The 24,742-nt window shown below is 47.0% G+C and overlaps 4 protein-coding genes across 7 annotated transcripts; all 4 read left to right on the forward strand.

Moving 5' to 3' along the window:
* Positions 1–74: 74 nt before the first annotated feature.
* On the forward strand, positions 75–4,820 carry LOC131139744 (zinc finger protein 500-like). Its single transcript, XM_058089619.1, has 2 exons — positions 75–769; positions 3,161–4,820. Exons 1-2 carry the CDS (start codon positions 574–576, stop codon positions 3,961–3,963), a joined length of 999 nt encoding a protein of 332 aa, XP_057945602.1. The 5' UTR covers positions 75–573; the 3' UTR covers positions 3,964–4,820.
* A 265-nt stretch (positions 4,821–5,085) lies between these two features.
* LOC131139712 (gastrula zinc finger protein XlCGF17.1-like) lies at positions 5,086–11,047 on the forward strand. Of its 4 annotated transcripts, none has more exons than XM_058089566.1 (3): positions 5,086–5,485; positions 6,594–7,352; positions 9,781–11,047. In XM_058089566.1, the coding sequence occupies exons 1-3, from the start codon at positions 5,374–5,376 to the stop codon at positions 10,659–10,661; spliced, it is 1,752 nt and encodes a 583-aa protein (XP_057945549.1). In that variant the 5' UTR covers positions 5,086–5,373; the 3' UTR covers positions 10,662–11,047. The 4 variants fall into 4 exon arrangements, with proteins under 4 accessions (XP_057945549.1, XP_057945551.1, XP_057945554.1 ...); XM_058089568.1 differs by lacking the exon at positions 9,781–11,047 and adding an exon at positions 8,812–9,770; XM_058089571.1 differs by lacking the exon at positions 9,781–11,047 and adding an exon at positions 7,444–8,743.
* A 1,109-nt stretch (positions 11,048–12,156) lies between these two features.
* On the forward strand, positions 12,157–16,904 carry LOC131139723 (zinc finger protein 771-like). The gene is made up of 2 exons (XM_058089591.1): positions 12,157–12,608; positions 15,501–16,904. Exons 1-2 carry the CDS (start codon positions 12,428–12,430, stop codon positions 16,541–16,543), a joined length of 1,224 nt encoding a protein of 407 aa, XP_057945574.1. The 5' UTR covers positions 12,157–12,427; the 3' UTR covers positions 16,544–16,904.
* Positions 16,905–17,310: 406 nt separating this feature from the next.
* On the forward strand, positions 17,311–22,768 carry LOC131139708 (zinc finger MYM-type protein 1-like). The gene is made up of 3 exons (XM_058089562.1): positions 17,311–17,770; positions 18,338–20,806; positions 22,339–22,768. Exons 2-3 carry the CDS (start codon positions 18,389–18,391, stop codon positions 22,384–22,386), a joined length of 2,466 nt encoding a protein of 821 aa, XP_057945545.1. The 5' UTR covers positions 17,311–17,770; positions 18,338–18,388; the 3' UTR covers positions 22,387–22,768.
* Positions 22,769–24,742: the final 1,974 nt, after the last annotated feature.

The raw sequence follows: 24,742 nt of genomic DNA on the forward strand, positions 1-24,742 counted from the left end.
GCTGGTGTCCTGCCCTACTATGCTAGCATCTGTCTACGTGTGCTTTTAGTTCACACTCGGCTGTCCTTTGTGCATTTGTGTTGACATCGGCTCTATTTCAGCACACACTTTGTAGGTCAAGGGTGTAATGACACCTCCGCACCCGAGAGGGGCAGTAATGCATTAGCTCTTTGTTGCCGGAAGTAGAAGCACAAGGTGAAGCCGTGTCGTGTTCTTTGCTTAATTTCTACTTTTGTAATTTTGACGTACAACATTATTATATATTAGTCACGAAAGTCGTTTTAATGACGCTCCCCATACTAACTTCGCTTGCTAGCTGCAAACAAAGGGCGAAACAAGCAACGCATACTGCGCATGTGTGAATCGCCATTTTGGGCTGCTCTGGGTGTCAGACCGTCCGAGATAGCTTTGGAGTCACGACATGACAATATTTGTTTTACTTTCTCTACACCTCCGTGTAAAGGCTGTTGATTACCCTTAACATAAACTCACCCCACGGTCTTGTCGGGCTAGCCTAGCTTACACGTCATTAGCACATCGCTAAGTGTGAGTGTAAAGTGGGATCGTGTGAAAATGTGTCAAGTCCAAATGCTGAGAGCGTTGGTGAATCAGCGACTAACTGCGGCTGTTGAAGAAATATTTGTAGTGTTGGAAAGAACCATAGCAGAGTACGAGGAGGAACTTTCTCGAACAAAAGAGGAGAACGAGCGACAACGTCAACTACTGGACGCCGTTTTCAGGAAGCATCAGGTTGTGTTACACAGAGCAGGTTTGTTTACCTTTTCATATTTGGCGTATTTCTGTACTATTCTTTGGCTCACTTCCTTGAAGTTTGTTTTCCAAATTGACCCCGATGTCATCTTTAAAACGGGACGATTGCACAAGTCGTCTGAGCGTTGACTGGGTAATAATTCTGATCTGAACTTAGAGCGAGTTTACGGTCACGGAAAAGAGGAAACTATACAACCGTTTGCCTTCTTAAATGTTTCCGATCATCGAAGAAATATAAATATTAGTCAGTGACAACAACTGAAGCATGAAATGCCGTTGGAGGGCTCCTTTCAATGTTAAGGAGGAATAACGATGCTAACCTCCTTGGCCCTGTGTGGAGTTGTGGTTTATCACACCTGAGTTCAATTCCTCCTCTAGCCACACCCAGCCCTGCGAAACCTGATCTCAATCAAGAAATCACTTAAATAGGACCTGCCTGACAAAGTGAAGTAGCCCAAAAGATCCTCAAAAGTTAGGACATCATGTCTCCTGTCTTTTGTGTGTCATCATCAAACACTGATGATGAGAGGTTATAAATCATTGGGACTCCAGCAAACCACAGTGAGAGCCATCATCCAATTTCTTTATCCAACTTTCCTGCACCAAAAACTCTACCAAGGTTGCATGGTTTGATTTCCATGCTGTGATCGTGCATTAACACGTACACTGATGATAGCATGTCCTAGTTAGCATCTTGCCCTATTTGGATGATTTCAAACACTAGCCAAACTTCATTCCTCGGCTCCTTGATAGACATACTTATGCTAGTTCTGTCAGCATTTACGATGCTCTCCGTGGGATGTCTGTGATGTGGGATGTGTGCTCCAGTCCTCAGCACCTTGGTGAGTCTTGGTAGCCAAATGGAGAGCTAGCTATCCTCTCTACCGTCTGTGGATGACGCTGAGACTAGCGATGCGTGAGGCATCGTGTTAGCTAGCTAGTATGTGTTTTAAATCATCCAATTCAAGCAAGACACTAGCTAGGACACGTTATCATCAGTGTACGTGTTAATGCACGATCACAGCATGTACAGTGCTATGAAAAAGTTAGGGCACCCCTGGTCATGTTCCAGATGTTCCTTGTAAATGACTGGCTGTTGGGATCATCCATTCCAGGTAAACGTATCATAAAGCAGACCAGCACATCATAGATGAGAAGTCAAATGAACTGAAAGGATTTACAGAAATGTACTGCAATCATTATGTCAACTAAAGTAGGGAGGGGCATACATTTGGGCCCCTTGTTGTTTTATTTATGTCAATACCTTGAACACTAATTATTGGAACACAACATTTGTTTGTAAACTCGTTGACCCTTGACCTGCATACATAAGTGAAGCCAATCATAGAAAGGCTATTTAAGGTGGCCAATGGCAAGTTGCATCTTCCCTGAAGAGTAGCACCATGGTAGCCTCAAAACAACTGTCACATGACCCGAGAGCAAAGGTTGTTCAACATCATGGTCTAGGGGAAGGATACAAAAGCTAGCTCAGAGATTTCAGCTGTCAGGTTCCACTCTGAGGAACATAGTGAGGAAATGGAAGAGCACAGGCACAGTTCTAGTTAAGGCCCAGAGTGGCAGGCCAAGAAACATCTCAGATAAGCAGAGGCCAAGGATGGTGAGAAGAGTCAAAGTCAACCCCTAGACCAGCTCCAAAGACCTCCAACATGATCTTGGTTCAGATGGTGTCACAAAGGGAGTCACTTGAGATATGCTAAAGCACATTTGGACAAGCCAGCTTCATTTTGGAATAAGGTGCCGTGGATGGATGAAAGTCAAATGGAGTTATTGGGACATAGCAAGGGGGGGCGGGATGCATGGCAGGTGAAGAACGCAGCATTCCAAGGCAAACACTTGCTACCCACAGTAACATTTGGTGGTGGTTCCATCATGCTGGGGTGGGGGGCTGTGGGGGCCTAAATATGATTGACAATCTGTGGTGGGATTTAAAGTGGGCTGTCCGTGCTGGGAAACCATCAAACCTGACTCAACTGGAGATGTTCTGGAAAGAGGAATGGTCCAAAATCCCTTCAACCAGAATCCAGACCTTCATTGGAAGCTATAGGAAGCATTTATTTCTGATAAAGGAGGATCTACTTAATATTGAGGTCCTTTTTCTGTTGGGGGCCCAAATGTATGCCCCTGCCTACTTTAGTTGGCATAATGATTGCAGACGTTCTGTAAATCCTATAAACTTCATTTGACTTCTCATCTATCCCTGTGTTTAGATCCCCGTGTTGGTCTGCTTTATGATACGTTTACCTGGAATGGATGATCCCAACAACCAGTCATTTACAAGGAACATCTGGACCATGACCAGGGTTCCGCAAACTGGAGCTCTTCTCTAAAGCACAGCGTCACTTTTATGAAGCATCATTTTCTCCTGCAGATGTCACTGAAGAACATCTTCCACCCAAGCAGCTGGAGGGGCGCTCCACGGTGGAGCAGGAGGAGCTCCAGCCCCCCCACATGAAACAGGAAGAGGGTGAGCCCCAGCCCAACCACATGAAACAGGAAGTGGAGGCTCAAAGCATCAGTCCGAAGGGAGGGCATCTGGAAGGACCGGAGGAGTTCCCAGTGATTGCTGTCCCTAAGAAGAGTGAAGATGATGAAAACAACGGTGAAGGTGAGGAGAAGAGAGAGGCGGAGCCTCCAACAGAAGCTGATGGAGACCACTGTGGAGGATCACCAGCAGACAAGCTCTTAGCTCCACTATCAGATAGTGAGCACACGACGTCACACTCTCCTGACAAGATCTTCAAGCGTGGGGGCAATCTGCAAAAACGCACAATATGGCGCAAAGGAGAGAAACCATTCATGTGCTCATTTTGTGGCAAAAGCTACTATGAGACTGCACATTTGGAGGTCCACACCAGAATCCACACGAGAGAGAGACGTTTCTCCTGCTCCGTTTGTGGCAAAAGCTTCTATGAGACGGCACATTTGGAACTGCACGCCAGAATCCACACGAGAGAGAGACGTTTCTCCTGCTCCGTTTGTGGCAAAAGATTTGTACGCAAGTCACATTTGAAAGTCCACACCAGGATCCACACTGGAGAGAAACCTTTTTCCTGCTCCGTCTGTGGTAAACGCTGTAATGTAAAAAGTAACCTGAAAGTTCACATCAGGACACATCACAGTGAAATGGTGTGTGCCATGAACTCTTCTCTCAAGAGTGAGCTGGAGCTGTAGAAGAGCTGCAGAAGAGCTGCAGAAGAGCTGTAGAAAAGCTGTAGAAGAGCTGCAGAAGAGCTGCAGAAGAGCTGCAGAAGAGCTGCAGAAGAGCTGTAGAAGAGCTGCAGAAGAGCTGTAGAAGAGCTGCAGAAGAGCTGCAGAAGAGCTGCAGAAGAGCTGCAGAAGAGCTGCAGAAGAGCTGCAGAAGAGCTGCAGAAGAGCTGCAGAAGAGCTGTAGAAGGCTTTGTCTGGGGATAAGAACATGTGACTTCCCAAGAACTCTAGTGGTTGGCATGGTAATCATTGCACCCAGGTCACTGCGGCACCATGCCTGCGGGAGGCGCTGCTGCTTCCTTTCCCATTGCTGTTCAGCATGTTGTTGCCTGACATTGACGTAGCATTGCCTCCTTGCAGGAATGAATATCCTGAATGTGTACATTTGTGTACATTTGTGTGTATATGATGGCAACCGGTCACCATTGGTGACAACTCGATAGCGCAAAGCTGCATGATCCGCTCAAGGCCAAGCGCAGGCTACCCTACCAGATGTGAAGCAGTGGAGGATTGTGAAGGTGACGTGGAGAAGAGGGGTGTGTCACCAGGCCAGGAGTTCTTTTGGCAGATTCAGAAGGTTCAGTCCCAGGTCACGACTTGCCAACAAAGTCCTTCATCTGAGTCAAATAAGCAGGTGGTTCTGTTGGAATGACTGTCCCCCAGGAGGACTGACACCCCCACCCGCCATGTTTAAATACCCCAATGATGACCAAGTATGGCTACCCTGTGCATATTCAAGTCAAGTATATGTTGTTTCTTTTCCTACAGCGTGACTAAAGCGTGTTTGACAAACTGGGCCAATAAAGGTGCTTCTGACATGGTGTGGCCAATCTTATGTTACATGATGAAGAAATGCTTCTTGAACATCTCTTGTATTCTAATATTCGACAAGAAATAAGGTGAGAATGTCTACTAGCATTGTACTGTATTACATGACATACCACGTGACCACTAGCCATTTAAAGCGGCAGGTGTCATTAGATTCTGTACCGCGCTCTACGATATTGCTCAAGCGTGTAATGACGCCTCCTCGCCTGAAGGAGGCAGTAATGCAAAGCATGTACTCGCTTGTCTTGTCTACCGGAAATGGAAAGAAAGGCAATGAAAATAAGCTAGCGCCTGTTAAGTCTGCGTTCATGTCTTTAACGGATTGATTCTTGATGCGCACGCATATTTGTCACATAACAGAAATGATGTAAGGGAATAATATTCAACACATTCATTATTTGTGCCAGGATAGATTGGCCTCGATGCACTTCGAAGCGTCCCCGAGCTAGCTTAGCTTGCTATCTGCTAACAAAGAAACGCGGAAGTTATCAACACGGACCTAAGCAGAGACCAAGTGCAGTTGTGACTTGTTGTGATTGCGTGAAAATGTGCGAAAGAACGATAGAGTACGAAGAGGAACTTTCTCCAACAAAAATGGTGAACGAGAAAGAACTTTTGGACGCTGTTTTCAAGCCTCGCGTTGACTTCAACACATCAGGTTTGTTCCAACCATGGTCAAGCGGAAACCTTCAGTATTATTTGCTTCATATAGAACAAGAACATGTATTAAACGACGCGTAATAGTGAACTTTCATGTTGTTTCCAGCCACAGACACCGATAGCGGACGTGTCCACCGTGCACATTTACGCATGCGCACGAGGGTCATATACGCCATTTTCTCGTGTTGTCATTGGGGGTACGGTACGATTCCTTCGACCTATCGGCTCCTCCGCCCTCACCACACCTACACTTTGACTTTTGTCACAATAACAGTAGTGATACATTCTTGTACAAACTGGCAACCACTTATTTGCTTTTAGACCTCCATTCTAACCATCGCCGTGGTGGCGCTAGGTGGAGGTCTATTCTACGTGAATGTACTTCCGTTAGATGAGTTTTAACCATCGCCGTGGTGGTGGTGTACTTTGTCATGTAGTTCTACGTGAATGTACTTCCGTTAGATGAGTTTTAACCATCGCCGTGGTGGTGGTGTACTATGTCATGTAGTTCTACGTGAATGTACTTCCGTTAGATGAGTTTTAACCATCGCCGTGGTGGTGGTGTACTATGTCATGTAGTTCTACGTGAATGTACTTCCATTAGATGAGTTTTAGGATAACTTTTGCGTTGGAGGGGAAAAGGGTTCGGTGTGAGCTGCTGTTGTGTTTCAAAGAGCAACTTGTACTCCATGACTTTACTCCATTCCAAATAATGAGTTGCTGTGTTGGACGGGTCACATTACGTGGAAATAAAGAATCACATCTTGAAGGCTTTTATGACTTGAGCTTCCAAAAAGACCAAAGTTGCTAGTTGCTTCTTTTAGGAAACGGAGTCCCAATGCAAGTCTACGTCGGGGACACCGATCCCTCCTGCTACATGGTCTTATTCTCCATCCGCCCAGGCATGTGAGTTTAGGAAGCAGTTACGGTGCCATCTAGCGTACGTAGTTGTCAGATAGTTGCCAGTAGTTGCCAAATGTATTTGTGGAGCGTGGCCACAATATGAACGGATTAATCACACTGCTAGCCTGCCCTTCGGAAAGACGTGTCGGCCATGACAGTCCCACAACATCTACAGCAAGTCTTTGTCTTCTTGTGTCCTGCAGAGGTCAGTGACGAACAACTCGCCACTGACCACTGGCCATGGAGATCCAGGGTGGAGCAGGAGGAGCCACGGCCCCCCCACATTAAAGAGGAAGAGGAGGAGCCACGGCCCCCCCACATCAAAGAGGAGGAGGAGGAGTACAGCATCAGTCAGGAGGGAGGGCATCTCGAAGAGGGTCAAGTGATTCGCGTCATCGTGAAGAGTGAAGATGAGGACGATGAAGATGAAAGTGAGGAGATGAGGGAGACAGAGCCTCCCGGCAGCAGCGGCTACCGCTGTGGGGGCCCACAAGGGGGCAGCCTCCTAGCTCCACTATCAGATAGCGAGGACGTGACGTCCAACTCCGCTGACAGCGACGATGGCGTCCCCAAAGCCGCCATGACGTGCCACCCCGACAGCTCCCGCTGGAAATGCTCTCAGTGCAAGAAGTGTTTCTACGACAGCAGCACCCTGAAGAGACACATGGCCTGCCACAGTGACAACACGCACTGGAAATGCGATGAGTGTGACAAAACCTTCAAGCAGAAGAGCAATCTGAAAAGACACATGAGGTATCACACAGGAGAGAAACCGTTCATCTGCTCAGAGTGCGACGAAAGATTCTACGAGAAGGCGCATTTGATCGCTCACACCAAGAGACACAACGGCGAGAAAGCGTTCCCCTGCTCCGTGTGCGGGAAAAGATTCTACGAGAAAGCGCGTATGATGGTACACATAAGAACACACACCGGAGAGAAACCATACTCCTGTTCAATCTGCGGTAAGAATTTCTCTGTAAAAAGTAGCTTGTTAATTCACACTAAAATTCACACCGGAGAAAAGCCTTTCACATGCTCGGTGTGTGGGAAAAGGTTCATTCGCAACGCTGGGTTGATAGCACACATGCGAAGACACACGGGAGAGAAAATCTTCAGTTGCAGCGTCTGTGACGGGAGGTTCTCCTACAAGTACCAGGTCAACAACCACAAGTGCGCCGGGGAGACCAGCAGCAGTCAGTGAGGCTGCACGACGTCGTCTGTGCTCTCTCAAGCCGCTTGTTGGCGCTGTGCCGTGCCGAGCAGTGCTCAGCCGTGCCGTGCCGTGCCGAGCCATGCCGTGCCGAGCCATGCCGTGCCGAGCCATGCCGTGCCATGCTTAGCTTGCCTGTGCCCAGCAGTGCTACTTTCTGTTGAGTGTTGTGACATTCATCATTTATGCACGGCTTAAAGTATTCGGGCGTTTCAACATGACCAACAAAAAAAAGAATCTGCCGGACCCGTCATGACACATGTGATTCACGTTTGAGCCACTAGATGGTGCTTGGGTATAGAGTGCCGGTGTGAACCACATTAGCTGAAGACAGGAAGTACCCGTAGTATGTTTGTTGTTGGCTAGTTGCAAGCTGAGATAAGTAAAACAAGTTCAAGATCAACCATTAAGAAAAACAAGCTAGTCTATGCTATGCGGATGGAGCCGAACCCGAATACGATTTTCGGAACGGCACGAATAATGACTTTTAACGAATAATTAATTTGAACAAATACTTTTTAAATGTTTGTATCGGGGAAAAATTAAAACCTATCAGAAAGCTGCCTTTCTTTGTGAGACCGCAGTGCATGCCCGGATCAGCCAATGAGTGACTGGGGTTCAGCAGTCGGGGGTGGAGCCAGAGCAGTCTGCCCGCCCCTCACAAGTCACGGAGGAGGAGGAGCCTGAACTTATTAGCATCCGTATTTTGCTTTGTAAACATCCTACCTATCACCTCAACTGGGTTTATCAGGTATCAGTTTATCAGGCTTGATCAGTAGTAGCCGAGTTTGAGAAGATGGATCCGTTGGCCTGCATTTAGTTGCTATTTACTTCTGGGGGTTAGCTCTGTTAGCATTAGCTCGCTAACGTTAAGGCTGTTGACAGTGTAGCGTTCACATTGGCTTTAAACGGTTTAGGAAGTAAGGCTTGGGAACTTGGGTACAATTGGATGCACTTCTGGCTGGTATTTGGTGGGGGGGGTCGTGTTCACATTAATATTTTAGTAGTTTTGGTTCACACTTATCGAGTTTGTGATTTGAAGAAACATGTTTGCTCTTTCATCGCTGAGCACGATTTATCATTTATCTTTCACCATTCCTCAACTGCTCGTGGATAAAAATATATATTTTTGGAGCCGACGTGTGTGTGTGTATATATATATATATATATATATTTTTTTTTTTTTTTTTTTTTTTTTTTTTTTTTTTAAGGGAAAAAAGTTCAGGCCCAGCATTTTTTTTTTTACTTGACGCCCTGTTTATGCTGAGTCAGTAGTTCCAGTCCAACAGCTGGCAAATATCAACCCATGACCTGAAGTCCAGTCCAGATTTGGATCCACCTCATTTGTCTTCAAGCAACAGAGGGGAGACCTGGAAACAACTGTCCAAATACTTCAATACTGTCAATACTGTGTAGAAATGGCTAATTCCTAATAAGGTAAATACTATTTTAGTTCAACTTTTGGAATTAAAGTTGAAATTCTAGCACGCTTTTACCCCGCTTTGTTGTTTTGTTGCAAGCCTACCGTGATGGTGTCCTTTTGGTTATTTGCTCTCATTCCATGACTGCGGCAAAATGAGGTTGCAGTAACATGGCTCACTTTAGGATGACCACTTCTGCGGAAATGTACGGGCTTTGTTCCAGCGCGAACCCTAACCCTAGCGGGGGGACGTGTATCTCTGGTAGCGTATTGTTCGTGGGGCCTTAGTTTGGGTACCCCTGGTGTAAAGTGTCAGATTGGGTGGAAAAAGCGGAAAAGACGGATGGCTAACAACGAGGAGGAACGCTATCCAACAAAAGAGCAACTTCTCCACGCTGTTTTCAAACCTGAAGATTTCAGCGCTGCAGGTTAGTTCACTTCATCATCATAGCTTGTTTGTCTTGTTATCTTTTATTTATTTACACGAGGTTAGTGGTCTCGGTGTAGGTGTGCATGTCCTCCCGTGCGTGGGCTTTTACTCCAAAAATATGCTAATAGCTTCATTGGCCACTCCAAATTGTCCTTAGTATGAATGTGGGTGAATGTTTGTCTATATGTGCTGTCATTGGCTGGACCCGCCTCTCCCCAAAGACAGCTGGGATAGGCTCCAGCATACCCCCGTGAACGTGAGTGACATGCTTCATGGTATATTGCCAAACATAGATGGCAGTTCCCAAACCCTCATTCTTGTCTCCTGCAGACATCTTCCCCTTGAGCAGCAGGAGTGGAGCTCCAGGGGGGGGGGGAAGCCCCCCCCCACACATTAAAGAGGAAAAGGAGGAGCACAGCATCAGCCAGGAGGGAGAGCATCCAAGCAGCAGCTCAACTCAACACATGACAACAGAAGCTGATGGAGACCACTGTGGAGGATCACCAGCAGACAAGCTCTTAGCTCCACTATCAGATAGTGAGCACACGACGTCACACTCTCCTGACACTGATGATGATGATGATGAAGACTCTACAGCTGATATGACATGTCACCCTGACAACACACGCTTGAAATGCCACCACTGTGACAAGAGCTTCGGCCACAAAAAGAACCTGAAAAGACACCTGAGATGTCACACAGGAGTGGGAGTGTACGTCTGCTCAGTGTGCGGTAAAACGTTCACTCATAAGCGAAATTTGACGACACACACACGAACGCACACCAGAGAGAAACCATACTCCTGTTCCGTGTGCAACACACATTTTAGTCATGATTCAGCACTGACTCGACACATGCGAAGACACACTGGTGAGAAACCTTTCGGCTGCTCAGTGTGTGGTCAAAGATTCTCCCAAAGTGCACATTTGACCAGACACAGGAGAATACACAGCGGGGAGAAACCTTTTAGCTGTTCAGTGTGCGGTCAGAGGTTTGCTGAAAATGCATATTTAGTGAGACACACAAGAACGCATACCGGGGAGAAACCTTTTATGTGCTCAGTGTGTGGGCAGAGATTCACTGAAAACGCAGGATTGATAAAACACACGAGAATTCATACTGGAGAGAAACCATTTACCTGCTCAGTCTGCACGACGGGTTTTCGATATCGCTTTCAGTTGGTTCGTCACATGAGGACCCACACTGATTAGAAGGCACGGAGCTGCTCCCACTCAAAGGGGATGTTGGACAAAACACCACCAGTGAAATCAAAAGGAGAAGAATCCACGATGCCCGTTGCAATGCGGTGATGCTATGATGTGCTGTGATGGATCCACCCGTCTTCTGGTCATTTTCATTTTCCTCAAGGGATTCATAAACTACATCTGTGTCCGTATTGATTGCAATGAATAACCTTCACCTTTAAAAACGCATTTTACTCCCTGAATAGCAATATTCACACTTATTTGTATTAATAATACACAGAAACTAGAAACTAGATAAAGTACATTGAAAGAAATACTGAGATGTATGTTTGTGTCTTGCATGTAATAACATAATAGTACTGTTGATGTATTGGTTGTACAACGACAGCTATGAAATAGTAACATAGAGGATATACTGACATGTATTTATTATATAGTACATAAGGACAGTGTATGGTAAATAGTATATATAGTATAGTATATGGAGGATATACTGACATGTATTTATTATATAGTACATAAGGACAGTGTATGGTAAATAGTATATATAGTATAGTATATGGAGGATATACTGACATGTATTTATTATATAGTACATAAGGACAGTGTATGGTAAATAGTATATATAGTATAGTATATGGAGGATATACTGACATGTATTTATTATATAGTACATAAGGACAGTGTATGGTAAATAGTATATATAGTATAGTATATGGAGGATATAGTGACATGTATTTATTATATAGTACATAAGGACAGTGTATGGTAAATAGTATATATAGTATAGTATATGGAGGATATAGTGACATGTATTTATTATATAGTACATAAGGACAGTGTATGGTAAATAGTATATATAGTATAGTATATGGAGGATATACTGACTGCAATCTATTTGTGGTAAAAGTACAAATGAGCTTTCTTAGGTCGCATCGTCTTCAATGTGAAGTGAAACTTAGCCATGACTTACGATGCTTCCCACGGTTGGTATGGAGCCCATTAACCACGATAAACGAGGAAGGACCGGACTCCGGAAGTGGTCGCTAGTCTTGGCCCACCTTGTTCTCATAAGGCTCCTTTATGCTAGCCGGTGTACCAGGCTAGCCATGCCTGCTTTATGCTAGCCGGTGTACCAGGCTAGGCATGTCGGTCGTATGCTAGCCGGTGTACCAGGCTAGCCATGGCTGCTTTATGCTAGCCGGTGTACCAGGCTAGCCATGGGTGCTTTATGCTAGCCGGTGTACCAGGCTAGCCATGCCTGCTTTATGCTAGCCGGTGTACCAGGCTCACCTAGCAAAGTGCCAGCCTTGGAACTTCATGGAGGCAACCTGTCGCGGAGTGCTGGGGCTCACACGGGGGGCACCAAAACCCACCCAGCAGGCTGTCCGACGTGCTGGATGGATAAAGTGATGAAATAAGTGAGGCGGTTATGTTGACAATTAATGAGCGAATGAGGAAGGACTAAGTGTGTTTGTGAGTTTGTCCTTGTGGACTTGCCGTAGCGCGTCAGTCCCTGAATACAAGGCTGGACTGGAGCAACAGGACTGTTGTGTCCATGTTGGTTCGTTTGTCACGCATGTTGGTCGGTATTCTAGATGCCTTTTCCTCCTTCTACGCAGATTAAACTCGTTCTTTCATCGTTCGTGTTAGGATAAACTCGTCTCTCCTTCAAGCTAGCTTAGCATGCTAGCTGCTAACAAAGAGACGCGGAAGTGATCAACATCGCTGACCAGAGACCGAGTGTGAGTGTAAAGTGGGATGGTGTGAAAATGTGTCAAGTCCAAATGCTGAGAGCGTTGGTGAATCAGCGACTAACTGCGGCTGTTGAAGAAATATTTGTAGTGTTGGAAAGAACCATAGTAGAGTACGAGGAGGAACTTTCTCGAACAAAAGAGGAGAACGAGCGACAACGTCAACTACTGGACGCCGTTTTCAGGAAGCACCGAGCAGGTTTGTAGTTTGTTCTTATTTTATCCGTCCATCCATTCCCTATGTCGCCCATCATCACTAGGGGGCGCCCTGGGGTCTTTTATCTTTGGCATGAACATCTTTTGTAAAAAAAAAAAAAAAAAAAAGCGTATTTTGACATCACCAACGTTCGTATTGGTATTTGTTGGATATGTTTGATGCCCTCGGAAATAAAACCAGTCATCGTCTGTCTCCGTAAACGTTGTCACGTGCTGTGTGGTGGCGCTTCAATCGCTAAGAGCACCGGATGTGTTTTATGTGTAAACAAGAAGTGCATTTCAAGCAATCGCCTGGTAGCAGCCACGTGACCTGTAGCCAGGCGTTGGCGGGCAAGTAGATAGATGCCAGGTATCACGTGACATCAAGGTTAACATCCGGGTTCCTCCTTCTAAAAGCTAAAATAGCTGACACCTTTCCGAGTGAAAGGTCTTCTGGGTGTCTTAGCTGACGAGCAGTGGCTGCTTTGTCTCCAACACCGTGGAACATATTCCATTCCTAACAGAGGCGATTGTTTCCGCATTGCCCATCGTCATCAGCATTTTGGCGTCGGGAAAAGATTTGATTGACCTTTTTTGCTCACCGCAAACTCCACGACTTGATGAGAGCGACACGGTTTTGTGGTCGTCAGCCTTCATTATCTTTTACCCTTGGACCTTGTTGATTCAGTTTAATCCCATCGGAGAGACCCCCACGTGCCCCTTCAGACCTGGAGCCATGCACCCCCCCCCCCCCCCCCCGCTCACTTCAACAACATCAACCTCATAATGTTGATGAAGGTGAAATATGGAAGATGATTCATTGGTTCATTCATGTTCCAGTCATGGCGGGTGAAAGATGAGTATTTATTATTTATGGTGACATGAGGATAAAGGATAAAAGATCAAGGATAAAGGATAAAAGATAAAGGATAAAAGATAAAGGATCAAGGATAAAAGATCAAGGATAAAAGATCAAGGATAAAAGATAAAGGATAAAGGATAAAAGATAAAAGATAAAGGAAAAGATAAAGGATAAAAGATCAAGGATAAAGGATAAAAGATCAAGGATAAAAGATCAAGGATAAAGGATAAAGGATAAAAGATAAAGGATAAAGGATAAAGGATAAAGGATAAAGGATAAAAGATAAAAGATAAAAGATAAAGGATAAAGGATAAAGGATAAAGGATAAAGGATAAAAGAATAAAAGATAAAGGATAAAAGATAAAGGATAAAAGATCAAGGATAAAAGATCAAGGATAAAAGATCAAGGATAAAAGATCAAGGATAAAAGATCAAGGATAAAAGATCAAGGATAAAAGATCAAGGATAAAAGATAAAAGATCAAGGATAAAAGATCAAGGATAAAAGATCAAGGATAAAAGATCAAGGATATAAGATCAAGGATAAAAGATCAAGGATAAAAGATCAAGGATAAAAGATCAAGGATAAAAGATCAAGGATAAAAGATCAAGGATAAAAGATCAAGGATAAAAGATAAAAGATAAAGGATAAATGATAAAGGATAAAGGATAAAAGATAAAAGATAAAAGATAAAAGATAAAGAATAAAAGATCAAGGATAAAGGATAAAGGATAAAGGATAAAAGATAAAAGATAAAAGATAAAAGATAAAAGATAAAAGATAAAAGATAAAAGATAAAAGATAAAAGATCAAGGATAAAAGATCAAGGATAAAAGATAAAAGATAAAGGATAAAGGATAAAGGATAAAGGATAAAAGATAAAGCCCTGATAAATAGATCAGTTATCATCCTACATATCCTGTATTCCACATCCTTCCCTTTCCATCCATTTCATTGGAATAGGCTCCACCTCAGCTTGACTCAGGATGGCGAAGGTTTGAGTCTGCATCCTAGCAAACCCAAGGGGAAGGTTGACCAATCAGGATCAAGCTTTGTTTAGCATTGATGTCTGTTTTCTAACATCAGCAACAAGGAAAATTTCACCTCATTTTGGCTGTTTGCTGTCATTTACAAGTGTCCCTGAATGTAGCGGCAACTTGTGTCCCGGGAGTTACGTGCTGCACCTGAATGCACCATTTTACAAAAGGCTGGAGCAGCACTGACAGTTTGTTAGTTTTCATCCTGCTTGGTGAGTATGACGTGCTGGAGCCTATCCCAGCTGTCTTCGGGCGAGAGGCGGGGTACACCCTGGACTGGTGGCCAGCCAATCCCAGGGCACATATAGACAAACAACCATTCACACTCACATTCATACCTATGGACAATTTGGAGTGGCTAATTAACCTAGCATGTTTTTGGAATGTGGGAGGAAACCGGAGTACCCGGAGAAAACCCACGCATGCACGGGGAGAACATGCAAACTCCACACAGAGATGGCCGAGGGTGGAAGTGAACCCTGGTCTCCTAGCTGTGAGGTCTGCGCGCTAACCACTCGACCGCCGTGCCGCCCCGCTTCTTAATAGTCTCTCCAATTCAAAAATACATACAAGCATCAATAACGCCTCATTGTGGGGAGGATCTCCTTCCCAGTGCCAGGTATACACATGGTATACCTGTCCACCAGGTATACACACAGGTATACACACAGGTATACACACAGGTATACACACAGGTATACACACAGGTATACACACAGGTATACACACAGGTATACACACAGGTATATACGATATACACATGACACACGCATCATTCACCATACTTATTTGGTGATACCATGCACACAGAACTGCCTTCTTGCACTGTGAAGCATTCAGGTGCATTCGTAATTTAGGGTGTTAAGCACTAATTATTTTTTCATTTTTATTCCTATACCCCCCATGGCAATTGACGTAGCCCTGGGGGGGATACGTACCCCACTTTCTATACCAAAAGTCAACCCAAGCTTTTCTTTTGTCTCCGTGTGTCTTGCAGATGGCAGTGAAGAAGATCTCCCTCCTGGGCAGCAGCAGTGGTACTCCAGGGTGGAACAGGAGGAGCCACAGCCCCCCCACATTAAAGAGGAAGATGAGGAGCCCCGGCCCTCCCACCTTAAAGAGGAAAATATGGAGCGCCGGCCCCCCCACCTTAAAGAGGAGGAGGAGGAGCACAGCATCAGCCAGGAGGGAGAGCATCCGGAAGGACCGGAGGAGTTCCCAGTGATCGGTGTCATTGTGAAGAGTGAAGATGATGAAGACGACGGTGAAGGTGAGGAGAAGAGAGAGGCGGAGCCTCCAACAGAAGCTGATGGAGACCACTGTGGAGGATCACCAGCAGACAAGCTCTTAGCTCCACTATCAGATAGTGAGCACACGACGTCACACTCTCCTGACACTGATGATGATGATGATGAAGACTCTACAGCTGATATGACATGTCACCCTGACAACACACGCTTGAAATGCCACCACTGTGACAAGAGCTTTGGCCACAAAAAGAACCTGAAAAGACACCTGAGATGTCACACAGGAGTGGGAGTGTACGTCTGCTCAGTGTGCGGTAAAACGTTCACTCATAAGCGAAATTTGACGACACACACACGAACGCACACCGGAGAGAAACCATACTCCTGTTCCGTGTGCAACACACATTTTAGTCATGATTCAGCACTGACTCGACACATGCGAAGACACACTGGTGAGAAACCTTTCGGCTGCTCAGTGTGTGGTCAAAGATTCTCCCAAAGTGCACATTTGACCAGACACAGGAGAATACACAGCGGGGAGAAACCTTTTAGCTGTTCAGTGTGCGGTCAGAGGTTTGCTGAAAATGCATATTTAGTGAGACACACAAGAACGCATACCGGGGAGAAACCTTTTATGTGCTCAGTGTGTGGGCAGAGATTCACTGAAAACGCAGGATTGATAAAACACACGAGAATTCATACTGGAGAGAAACCATTTACCTGCTCAGTCTGCACGACGGGTTTTCGATATCGCTTTCAGTTGGTTCGTCACATGAGGACCCACACTGATTAGAAGGCACGGAGCTGCTCCCACTCAAAGGGGATGTTGGACAAAACACCACCAGTGAAATCAAAAGGAGAAGAATCCACGATGCCCGTTGCAATGCGGTGATGCTATGATGTGCTGTGATGGATCCACCCGTCTTCTGGTCATTTTCATTTTCCTCAAGGGATTCATAAACTACATCTGTGTCCGTATTGATTGCAATGAATAACCTTCACCTTTAAAAACGCATTTTACTCCCTGAATAGCAATATTCACACTTATTTGTATTAATAATACACAGAAACTAGAAACTAGATAAAGTACATTGAAAGAAATACTGAGATGTATGTTTGTGTCTTGCATGTAATAACATAATAGTACTGTTGATGTATTGGTTGTACAACGACAGCTATGAAATAGTAACATAGAGGATATACTGACATGTATTTATTATATAGTACATAAGGACAGTGTATGGTAAATAGTATATATAGTATAGTATATGGAGGATATAGTGACATGTATTTATTATATAGTACATAAGGACAGTGTATGGTAAATAGTATATATAGTATAGTATATGGAGGATATACTGACATGTATTTATTATATAGTACATAAGGACAGTGTATGGTAAATAGTATATATAGTATAGTATAGTATATGGAGGATATACTGACATATATTATATAGTACATAAGGACAGTGTATGGACATTTCCTTCCTTGAAATTCGGGTAATCGCCATTAGAGCAACCTAAATGTTTTTTGTCTCCTTCAGCTTCCCGTAAACAATGGTCCAAAGATGGCGGTCGTTGTACGCATGCGCAATGTTGCTTTCCCTACACATTCATTTACTCATCCGACCGACACTTTTTCTTTCTATCAGTTTACCCAGACCAGATATTGGCCTCAGGACTGGGATTTACCGTTTCCATAACGTACCCCAGCGAACATCATGATCTTCGTGTCTTCATGGACTCGTCTCGGCGCACGTTGAAGCTTCTCAGGCTAGCCTAGCTCGTCAGATGCTAACAAAGAGACGCGGAAGTTAACATCGCTAAGCAGAGCTCAAGTGTGAGGTCTTGTGATTGTTTGAAGAGAGCAGATATTTCAACGTAGACATAACTCTAGTGTTGGAAAGAACAACAGCAGGGAACGAAGTGGAACTTTGGAGAATAAAAGTGGAGAACGATCGACAACGTCAACCATCGGACGCTGTTCTTCTCAAGGAGCATCAAGTTGAAACCATCAGGTAAAGTGACTTTTCCATCTACAGGTGGATTTAAGACCATTGTTGACATAAGTAGCCAAGGACAAGAGTTCATAGAAGAAGATTCCATCCATCCATCCTCATGGGGGGGGGGGGGGGGGGCGCTGGAGCCCAGAGATGATGAGATGAAGCCCCATGAGGCTTGAAGCGTTCCATCAGCTGGTTCGAAAGGGCTTCATTTCTTGTTTCTTGAAGCTTCACGTGCACACGAAGCCACCTGCTGGCCGTGGATGCAATTACAGGCTGGCCGCCTTCACGTGTGATGGATGCTTTGACGTCTGGCTTCCGTTTTGGCTCCTGGGAAAGACTCTTTGTCCCAAGAAGGAGTAAGATGAAATAATAATAATAATAATAAATCTAATAATACAAATATCGGCACATATCAAACGCTGAATGAAGGAGTAAGATGAAATAATAATAATAATAATAAATCTAATAATACAAATATCGGCACATATCAAACGCTGAATGCTTGCGTCCGACGTGGTAGCTTCATCATGGGTTCATGTTTTTATGCTAGCCGTGTGTTCTCCTCCGTGTGTCCTGCAGACGTCGGAGAGGAGTATCACCCCCCCTGAGCGGCAGGGGTGGAGCTCCAGGATGGAGTGGGACGAGCCACAGCCCCCCTGCATTAAAGAGGAGGAGGAAGAGGAGGAGCCACTGTCCCGCTACGTGAAAGAGGAAGAGGAGGCGCCACGGCCCCCCCTGAAAGAGGAAGACGAGAGCATGAGTCGGGAGGGAGAGCATCTTGAAGAGCTGGAGGAGTTCCCGGTGATTGGAGTCATCGTGAAGGGTCAGGATGAAGATGAGGATGAGGATGAAACAGCTGGCCGTGGACGCAAGCTCCTCGCCCAAATGACGTCCACCGTGGCCGACGCAGGAGAAGCGGACGTGGTGTCGGACATCCTGAAGCATCCGTTTTCCAAGCGGACGTTCCCAGAGAAGCTGGACATCGTAAGGAGGGGGCGGCCCACCCCCAAGCTGGTGAGCCTGTCCCAGCAGGGGAAGGGCTTCGTTCGCCACTTCCAGAGCAGCGCCTACGAGCGCTACGCCTGGCTCACGGCGTCCAAGGGCCACTGCCGCCTGTACTGCTGGGAATGCCTGCTGTTCGCCAGCGACCGCACGGGCGTCTGGAGCAACAAAGGCTTCGCCAACCTCAGCTGCCTCAGCAAGGCGGCGGTGCGACACCAAGGCACGGCGGTCCACCTGAAGGCTGCTGTGCTGCTGAGAACTTTCGGGGAGCCCAGAGTCGACCTGCGGCTCAGCGAGCAAGCGTGCAGAGAAACGGATCTCCACAACGAGAAGGTGAACAAGAACAGGGAGATCCTGAAAAGGCTGATCGATTGTGTGATCTTCTTGGGCAGACAGGAGCTTCCATTCCGGGGACGCGACGACGCCGCCGGCTGGGCCAACCGAGGGAACTACGCCAACCGAGGGAACTACGTGGAGCTGCTGTGGTTCCTGGCCGAGAACAATGCGGAGCTGCACTACCACCTGTCCACCAACAAGGTCTTCTGCGGGGCCTCGGGGAAGATCCAGAATGATCTGGTTCAGGCTATCGGTGAGGTGATGAGGGCCGAGATCAAAAAGGAGGTCAGCGAGGCCCCCTTTGTTTCCGTCACGGTGGATGCGGCGGCCGACGCCAGCCACTCGGCGCAGCTCGCACTCGTCCTGCGTTACGTGACGGCGGCGGGCGTCAGGGAGCGCTTCGTCACCTACGAAGACCTTCCGAGCGGCAGAAGCGCGGAGGACATTGGCGCCCTTGTGGTGCGCTTCTTGGAGGAACATGAATGTCTGCATAAAGCTGTGGCCCAGTCCCTGGATGGCACGACAGCAGCGTCCTGCGGACCCCAGGGGGTGCAGGCCAAGTTGAAGGAGAGGGCGCCGTCGGCCTTGTTCCTCCACTGCCATGCGCACCCCCTCAACGTGGCGCTCACCCAGGGGCTCGCCAAGCTCCGAGAATGCAAGATCTTCTTTGCCCACCTCAGTGAGCTGGCCGCCTTCTTCTCCGCATCTCCCAGGCGCTCGCAGCTGCTGGCCGATATCTGCCAGCTGTGTCTTCCTGGGGCGCCCCCCCCCCGTTGGCAGCCCACCTGGAGAGTGGTCGCGACGGCGTCTGAGAGGAGAGATGCCCTCAAGGAGGTCTTCAAGCACATACTGGAGCATCACGAGCAATACGACGAGGACTCGGTGCGCTGCGCTGATGGGTTTCACGCCCGTCTGGATGACTTTGACTTCTGTTTCCTGCTGCACGCCTTCCACGGCATTTTTGAGCAGGGCGACGTGCTCTTCAGGATCCTCCAGAACAAGCCCCTGGACGTGCAGCTGGGTCTGACACGCGTGAAGGACTTTTGCGACAGCATCGAGCTGGAGAGGGAGCGCTTTGGCGCCATCTATGTCTCCACCGTGCACATGGTGGGCGCTCCCGGCGCACCGCAAGGAGACGCTCAGGCGCGCTACCGGCAACTCCACAGGAATGTCCTGGACAACCTTCTCTGCCAGCTGCATGATAGATTTGAAGACCACAAGCAGTTGATGTTCCTCTCCCTCCTGGACCACCAGCACTTCCAGTCTTTCCGGTCCAAATTCCCGCATGCGGCCTTCTCTAGCTTGGCCAAGAGCCACGGAGCGCTGTTCGACCTTCCTCGCTTGAAGACGGAGCTGACTGTCATGTACGCCATGCTGGACTTCAAAGGGAAACGTCCCACCGAGGTCCTGGACTTCCTCCACCAAAAACATCTCAGCGCCAGCATGCCGCAGCTGTACAGGCTGGCGTGTCTGGCCGTCACCATGCCCGTCTCCACGGCAACGGGCCAGCCCGCGTCCGCCCTCAAGAGAATCCAAACCTACGCCCGGAACACGTCGGGACAGCCGCGCCAGGCGGCCTTGGCGTCCATGTCCATAGAGAAGGACTTTCTGATGGAGATGAAACGCAGAGATCATCTCTACGAGCCAGTCATCCAGGTCTTCCTCCACAAAGACCACAGGATGGACTTCGTCTACAAGTCGGCGTCTCTGGTCAGTACGCCGTCTCCCCTGGGGGGTTGGACCCGTGGTCACCGTGCCGGACCGTCCATCCACCCGTCCGTCCTTCTGTCCTTCCTTCCGTCCTTCTGTCCTTCCTTCCATCTTTCTATCCTTCCTTCCATCCACCCGTCCGTCCTTCTGTCCTTCCTTTCGTCTTTCTATCCTTCCTTCCATCCTTCTATCCTTCCTTCCATCCACCCGTCCGTCCTTCTGTCCTCCCTTCCGTCCTTCTGTCCTTCCTTCCATCTTTCTATCCTTCCTTCCATCTTTCTATCCTTCCTTCCATCTTTCTATCCTTCCTTCCATCCACCCGTCCGTCCTTCTGTCCTCCCTTCCGTCCTTCTGTCCTTCCTTCCATCTTTCTGTCCTTCCTTCCATCTTTCTATCCTTCCTTCCATCCACCCGTCCGTCCTTCTGTCCTTCCTTTCGTCTTTCTATCCTTCCTTCCATCCACCCGTCCGTCCTTCTGTCCTTCCTTCCGTCCTTCTGTCCTCCCTTCCATCTTTCTATCCTTCCTTCCATCTTTCTATCCTTCCTTCCATCTTTCTATCCTTCCTTCCATCCACCCGTCCGTCCTTCTGTCCTCCCTTCCGTCCTTCTGTCCTTCCTTCCATCTTTCTATCCTTCCTTCCATCCACCCGTCCGTCCTTCTGTCCTTCCTTCCGTCTTTCTGTCCTTCCTTCCATCTTTCTATCCTTCCTTCCATCTTTCTGTCCTTCCTTCCGTCTTTCTATCCTTCCTTCCATCTTTCTATCCTTCCTTCCATCCACCCGTCCGTCCTTCTATCCTTCCTTTCGTCTTTCTATCCTTCCTTCCATCTTTCTATCCTTCCATCCATCCTTCTATCCTTCCTTCCATCTTTCTATCCTTCCTTCCATCCACCCGTCCGTCCTTCTATCCTTCCTTTCGTCTTTCTGTCCTTCCTTCCATCTTTCTATCCTTCCTTCCATCCACCCGTCCGTCCTTCTATCCTTCCTTTCGTCTTTCTGTCCTTCCTTCCATCTTTCTATCCTTCCTTCCATCCACCCGTCCGTCCTTCTATCCTTCCTTCCATCTTTCTATCCTTCCTTCCATCCACCCGTCCGTCCTTCTGTCCTTCCTTCCGTCTTTCTGTCCTTCCTTCCATCTTTCTATCCTTCCTTCCATCTTTCTATCCTTCCATCCACCCACCCGCCCGTCCACCCATCCTCCATCCATCCATCCTTCCCCTGTGTGGCCTGCGTGCAAACCATGCGTGCAAACCACTGGTCCACCATGCGTGCAAACCACTGGTCCACCATGCGTGCAAACCACTGGTCCACCATGCGTGCAAACCACTGGTCCACCATGCGTGCAAACCACTGGTCCACCATGCGTGCAAACCACTGGTCCACCATGCGTGCAAACCATGCGTGCAAACCACTGGTCCACCATGCGGCCCACAGCTGTAGTGGTTATGTAAATCTATGATTGAGATTTTGTGGGTTGGGTTGAGAAGGTCCTGCCGTTTCTAAAGCAGATGTTTGTCCTTTTGTGTCCTGCAGACGTCAGTGAAGAAGATCCTCCCTCTCAGCAGCAGTAGTGGACATTGAAGCTTCTCGGGCTAGCTTAGCTTGCTAGCTGCTAAGAACTCCTGACATCTCCCCGCCATTCGAGAAACGACGCTTCCCGTCTTGCTGCCTTTCCATCAGCTCTCTTGGACGCCAAGGAGATCCATCCCTGCCTGAAGAAAACGGTTCCAATGTCTCGCCCGTTGGCCTACGTGCCGCCACCGTCACGACGTCACACTGCTGCCATCTTGTGGCGGTTTTGAAGACAATGAGAGCCGAGGAAGAAAGCTGTAAGACGCCACAATCCAAATTGTCTTCATTTCCTTTTTTACGTACAAAATAAACAAAGTCAGCAACTCATCTCTGGTGGTGTCCTGCTACACTCCACGCTTGACGAGACAGGAAAACATGCATTTGCCATTGTGTGTTGACGTGTGTTTGACGTGTGTTCATGTGTTTGACGTGTGTTTGACGTGTGTTTGACGTGTGTTGACATGTGTTTGACGTGTGTTTGACGTGTGTTGACGTGTGTTTGACGTGTGTTTGACGTGTGTTGACGTGTGTTGACGTGTGTTGACGTGTGTTTGACGTGTGTTTGACGTGTGTTTGACGTGTTTGACGTGTGTTGACATGTGTTGACATGTGTTTGACATGTGTTTGACGTGTGTTTGACGTGTGTTTGACGTGTGTTTGACGTGTGTTTGACGTGTGTTGACGTGTGTTTGACGTGTGTTGACATGTGTTGACATGTGTTTGACGTGTGTTTGACGTGTGTTGACATGTGTTTGACGTGTGTTTGACGTGTGTTGACATGTGTTTGACGTGTGTTTGACGTGTGTTGACATGTGTTTGACGTGTGTTGACATGTGTTGACATGTGTTGACATGTGTTTGACGTGTGTTTGACGTGTGTTGACGTGTGTTCACGTGTGTTGACGTGTGTTGACGTGTGTTTGACGTGTGTTGACATGTGTTTGACGTGTGTTCACGTGTGTTCACATGTGTTCACGTGTGCTGCCGGTGTTTCTCGGGTTTTTCTGCAAACAAGACTTTTGTCTTGGATTTGACCAAGTGAGGAACTGAAAGGACAGAAAACAAGAATGTGACTTTCCTCCCGTGTGTCCTCGTGTGTCAGCATATTTGACTTCATAGAAAGTGTTGGACGCAAGGTGAGCAACTAAAAGGTTTTTCTCCTGTGTGCCCACGCATGTGGAGGGTCAAACTGTGTGCTGAGTGAAAGCTACGGCACAAAGCGAACAGGAGTATGGTCTCTCCCGTATGTGTCACCTTGTTTGGCTTCACAGAGAATCTTTTATCACAAACTGAACAAATGAAAGCTTTCTCTCCTGCTTTCTAGAAAATGTTGGACTACAGACCCAGCAGCTAAAATGGTTCTCCGGTGTGTGGAATCAAACCCCACTTTTGGAGAAGCTTTTTGGCACAATGGGAGCAGGAAAGCATTCCTGTCCTTCCTTCGAGTTTTTACAGTCTTTGTCGTCCTGTGAGTCCTCATGTCACCTTCACAGCTTCTTGGCTGTGGTCGCCGTCTGAATCCTCAGGAGAATGTCTGTGTGTGTGTGTGGGGGGGGGGGGGGGGGGGGGGCGCTTCATCTCGTCCATCCTGGTGCTGAGGATGAACATGTTCTCCAGTGACGACTGCAGGACCCAATGAGACATCAGGGGTGTTTTCCTCAGCTAGCCCAGATCTCCCAACACATTAGCACGTAACACAAACCATGTGGCAATCAGGGACAGCATTAGAGCTGTTATTGTTATTATTATTGTTATTGTTATTGTTATGAAGCATCAAAGGACAAATGAGAGTATAGTTGGCGATGGTAAAGGAACAAATGATGAAGTAAACAAACCTGCTCTGTGCAACACAACTTCCTGCTTCCTGAAAACGGCGTCCAGTAGTTGACGTTGTCGCTCGTTCTCCTCTTTTGTTCGAGAAATTTCCTCCTCGTACTCTGCTATGGTTCTTTCCAACACTACAAATATTTCTTCAACAGCCGCAGTTAGTCGCTGATTCACCAACGCTCTCAGCATTTGGACTTGACACATTTTCACACGATCCCACTTTACACTCACACTCGGTCTCTGGTCAGCGATGTTGATCACTTCCGCTTCTCTTTGTTAGCAGCTAGCAAGCTAAGCTAGCGTGGGAAGCGTCACGTTGACTGAAGAATAAATAAATAAATCCCGGAGTCGTGTTTTTTCTACTTCCGGCAGGTGGGGGGGCGTCATTACACCTTTGACCTACAGAATATCTTCTGGTGTTCTCTCCTTATTTTCAGGAAATGTAAGATTTCCTGTAACTCTCTCTTTGAATGAGTTTTAATGGAGAAGGTTTAATAATGTCATCATTTTTGAAGAACTGTGAGAGGATGGAATAGTAG

The sequence above is a fragment of the Doryrhamphus excisus genome, chromosome 12 (assembly GCF_030265055.1).
Source record: "Doryrhamphus excisus isolate RoL2022-K1 chromosome 12, RoL_Dexc_1.0, whole genome shotgun sequence".
Taxonomy (NCBI): Eukaryota; Metazoa; Chordata; class Actinopteri; order Syngnathiformes; family Syngnathidae; genus Doryrhamphus; species Doryrhamphus excisus.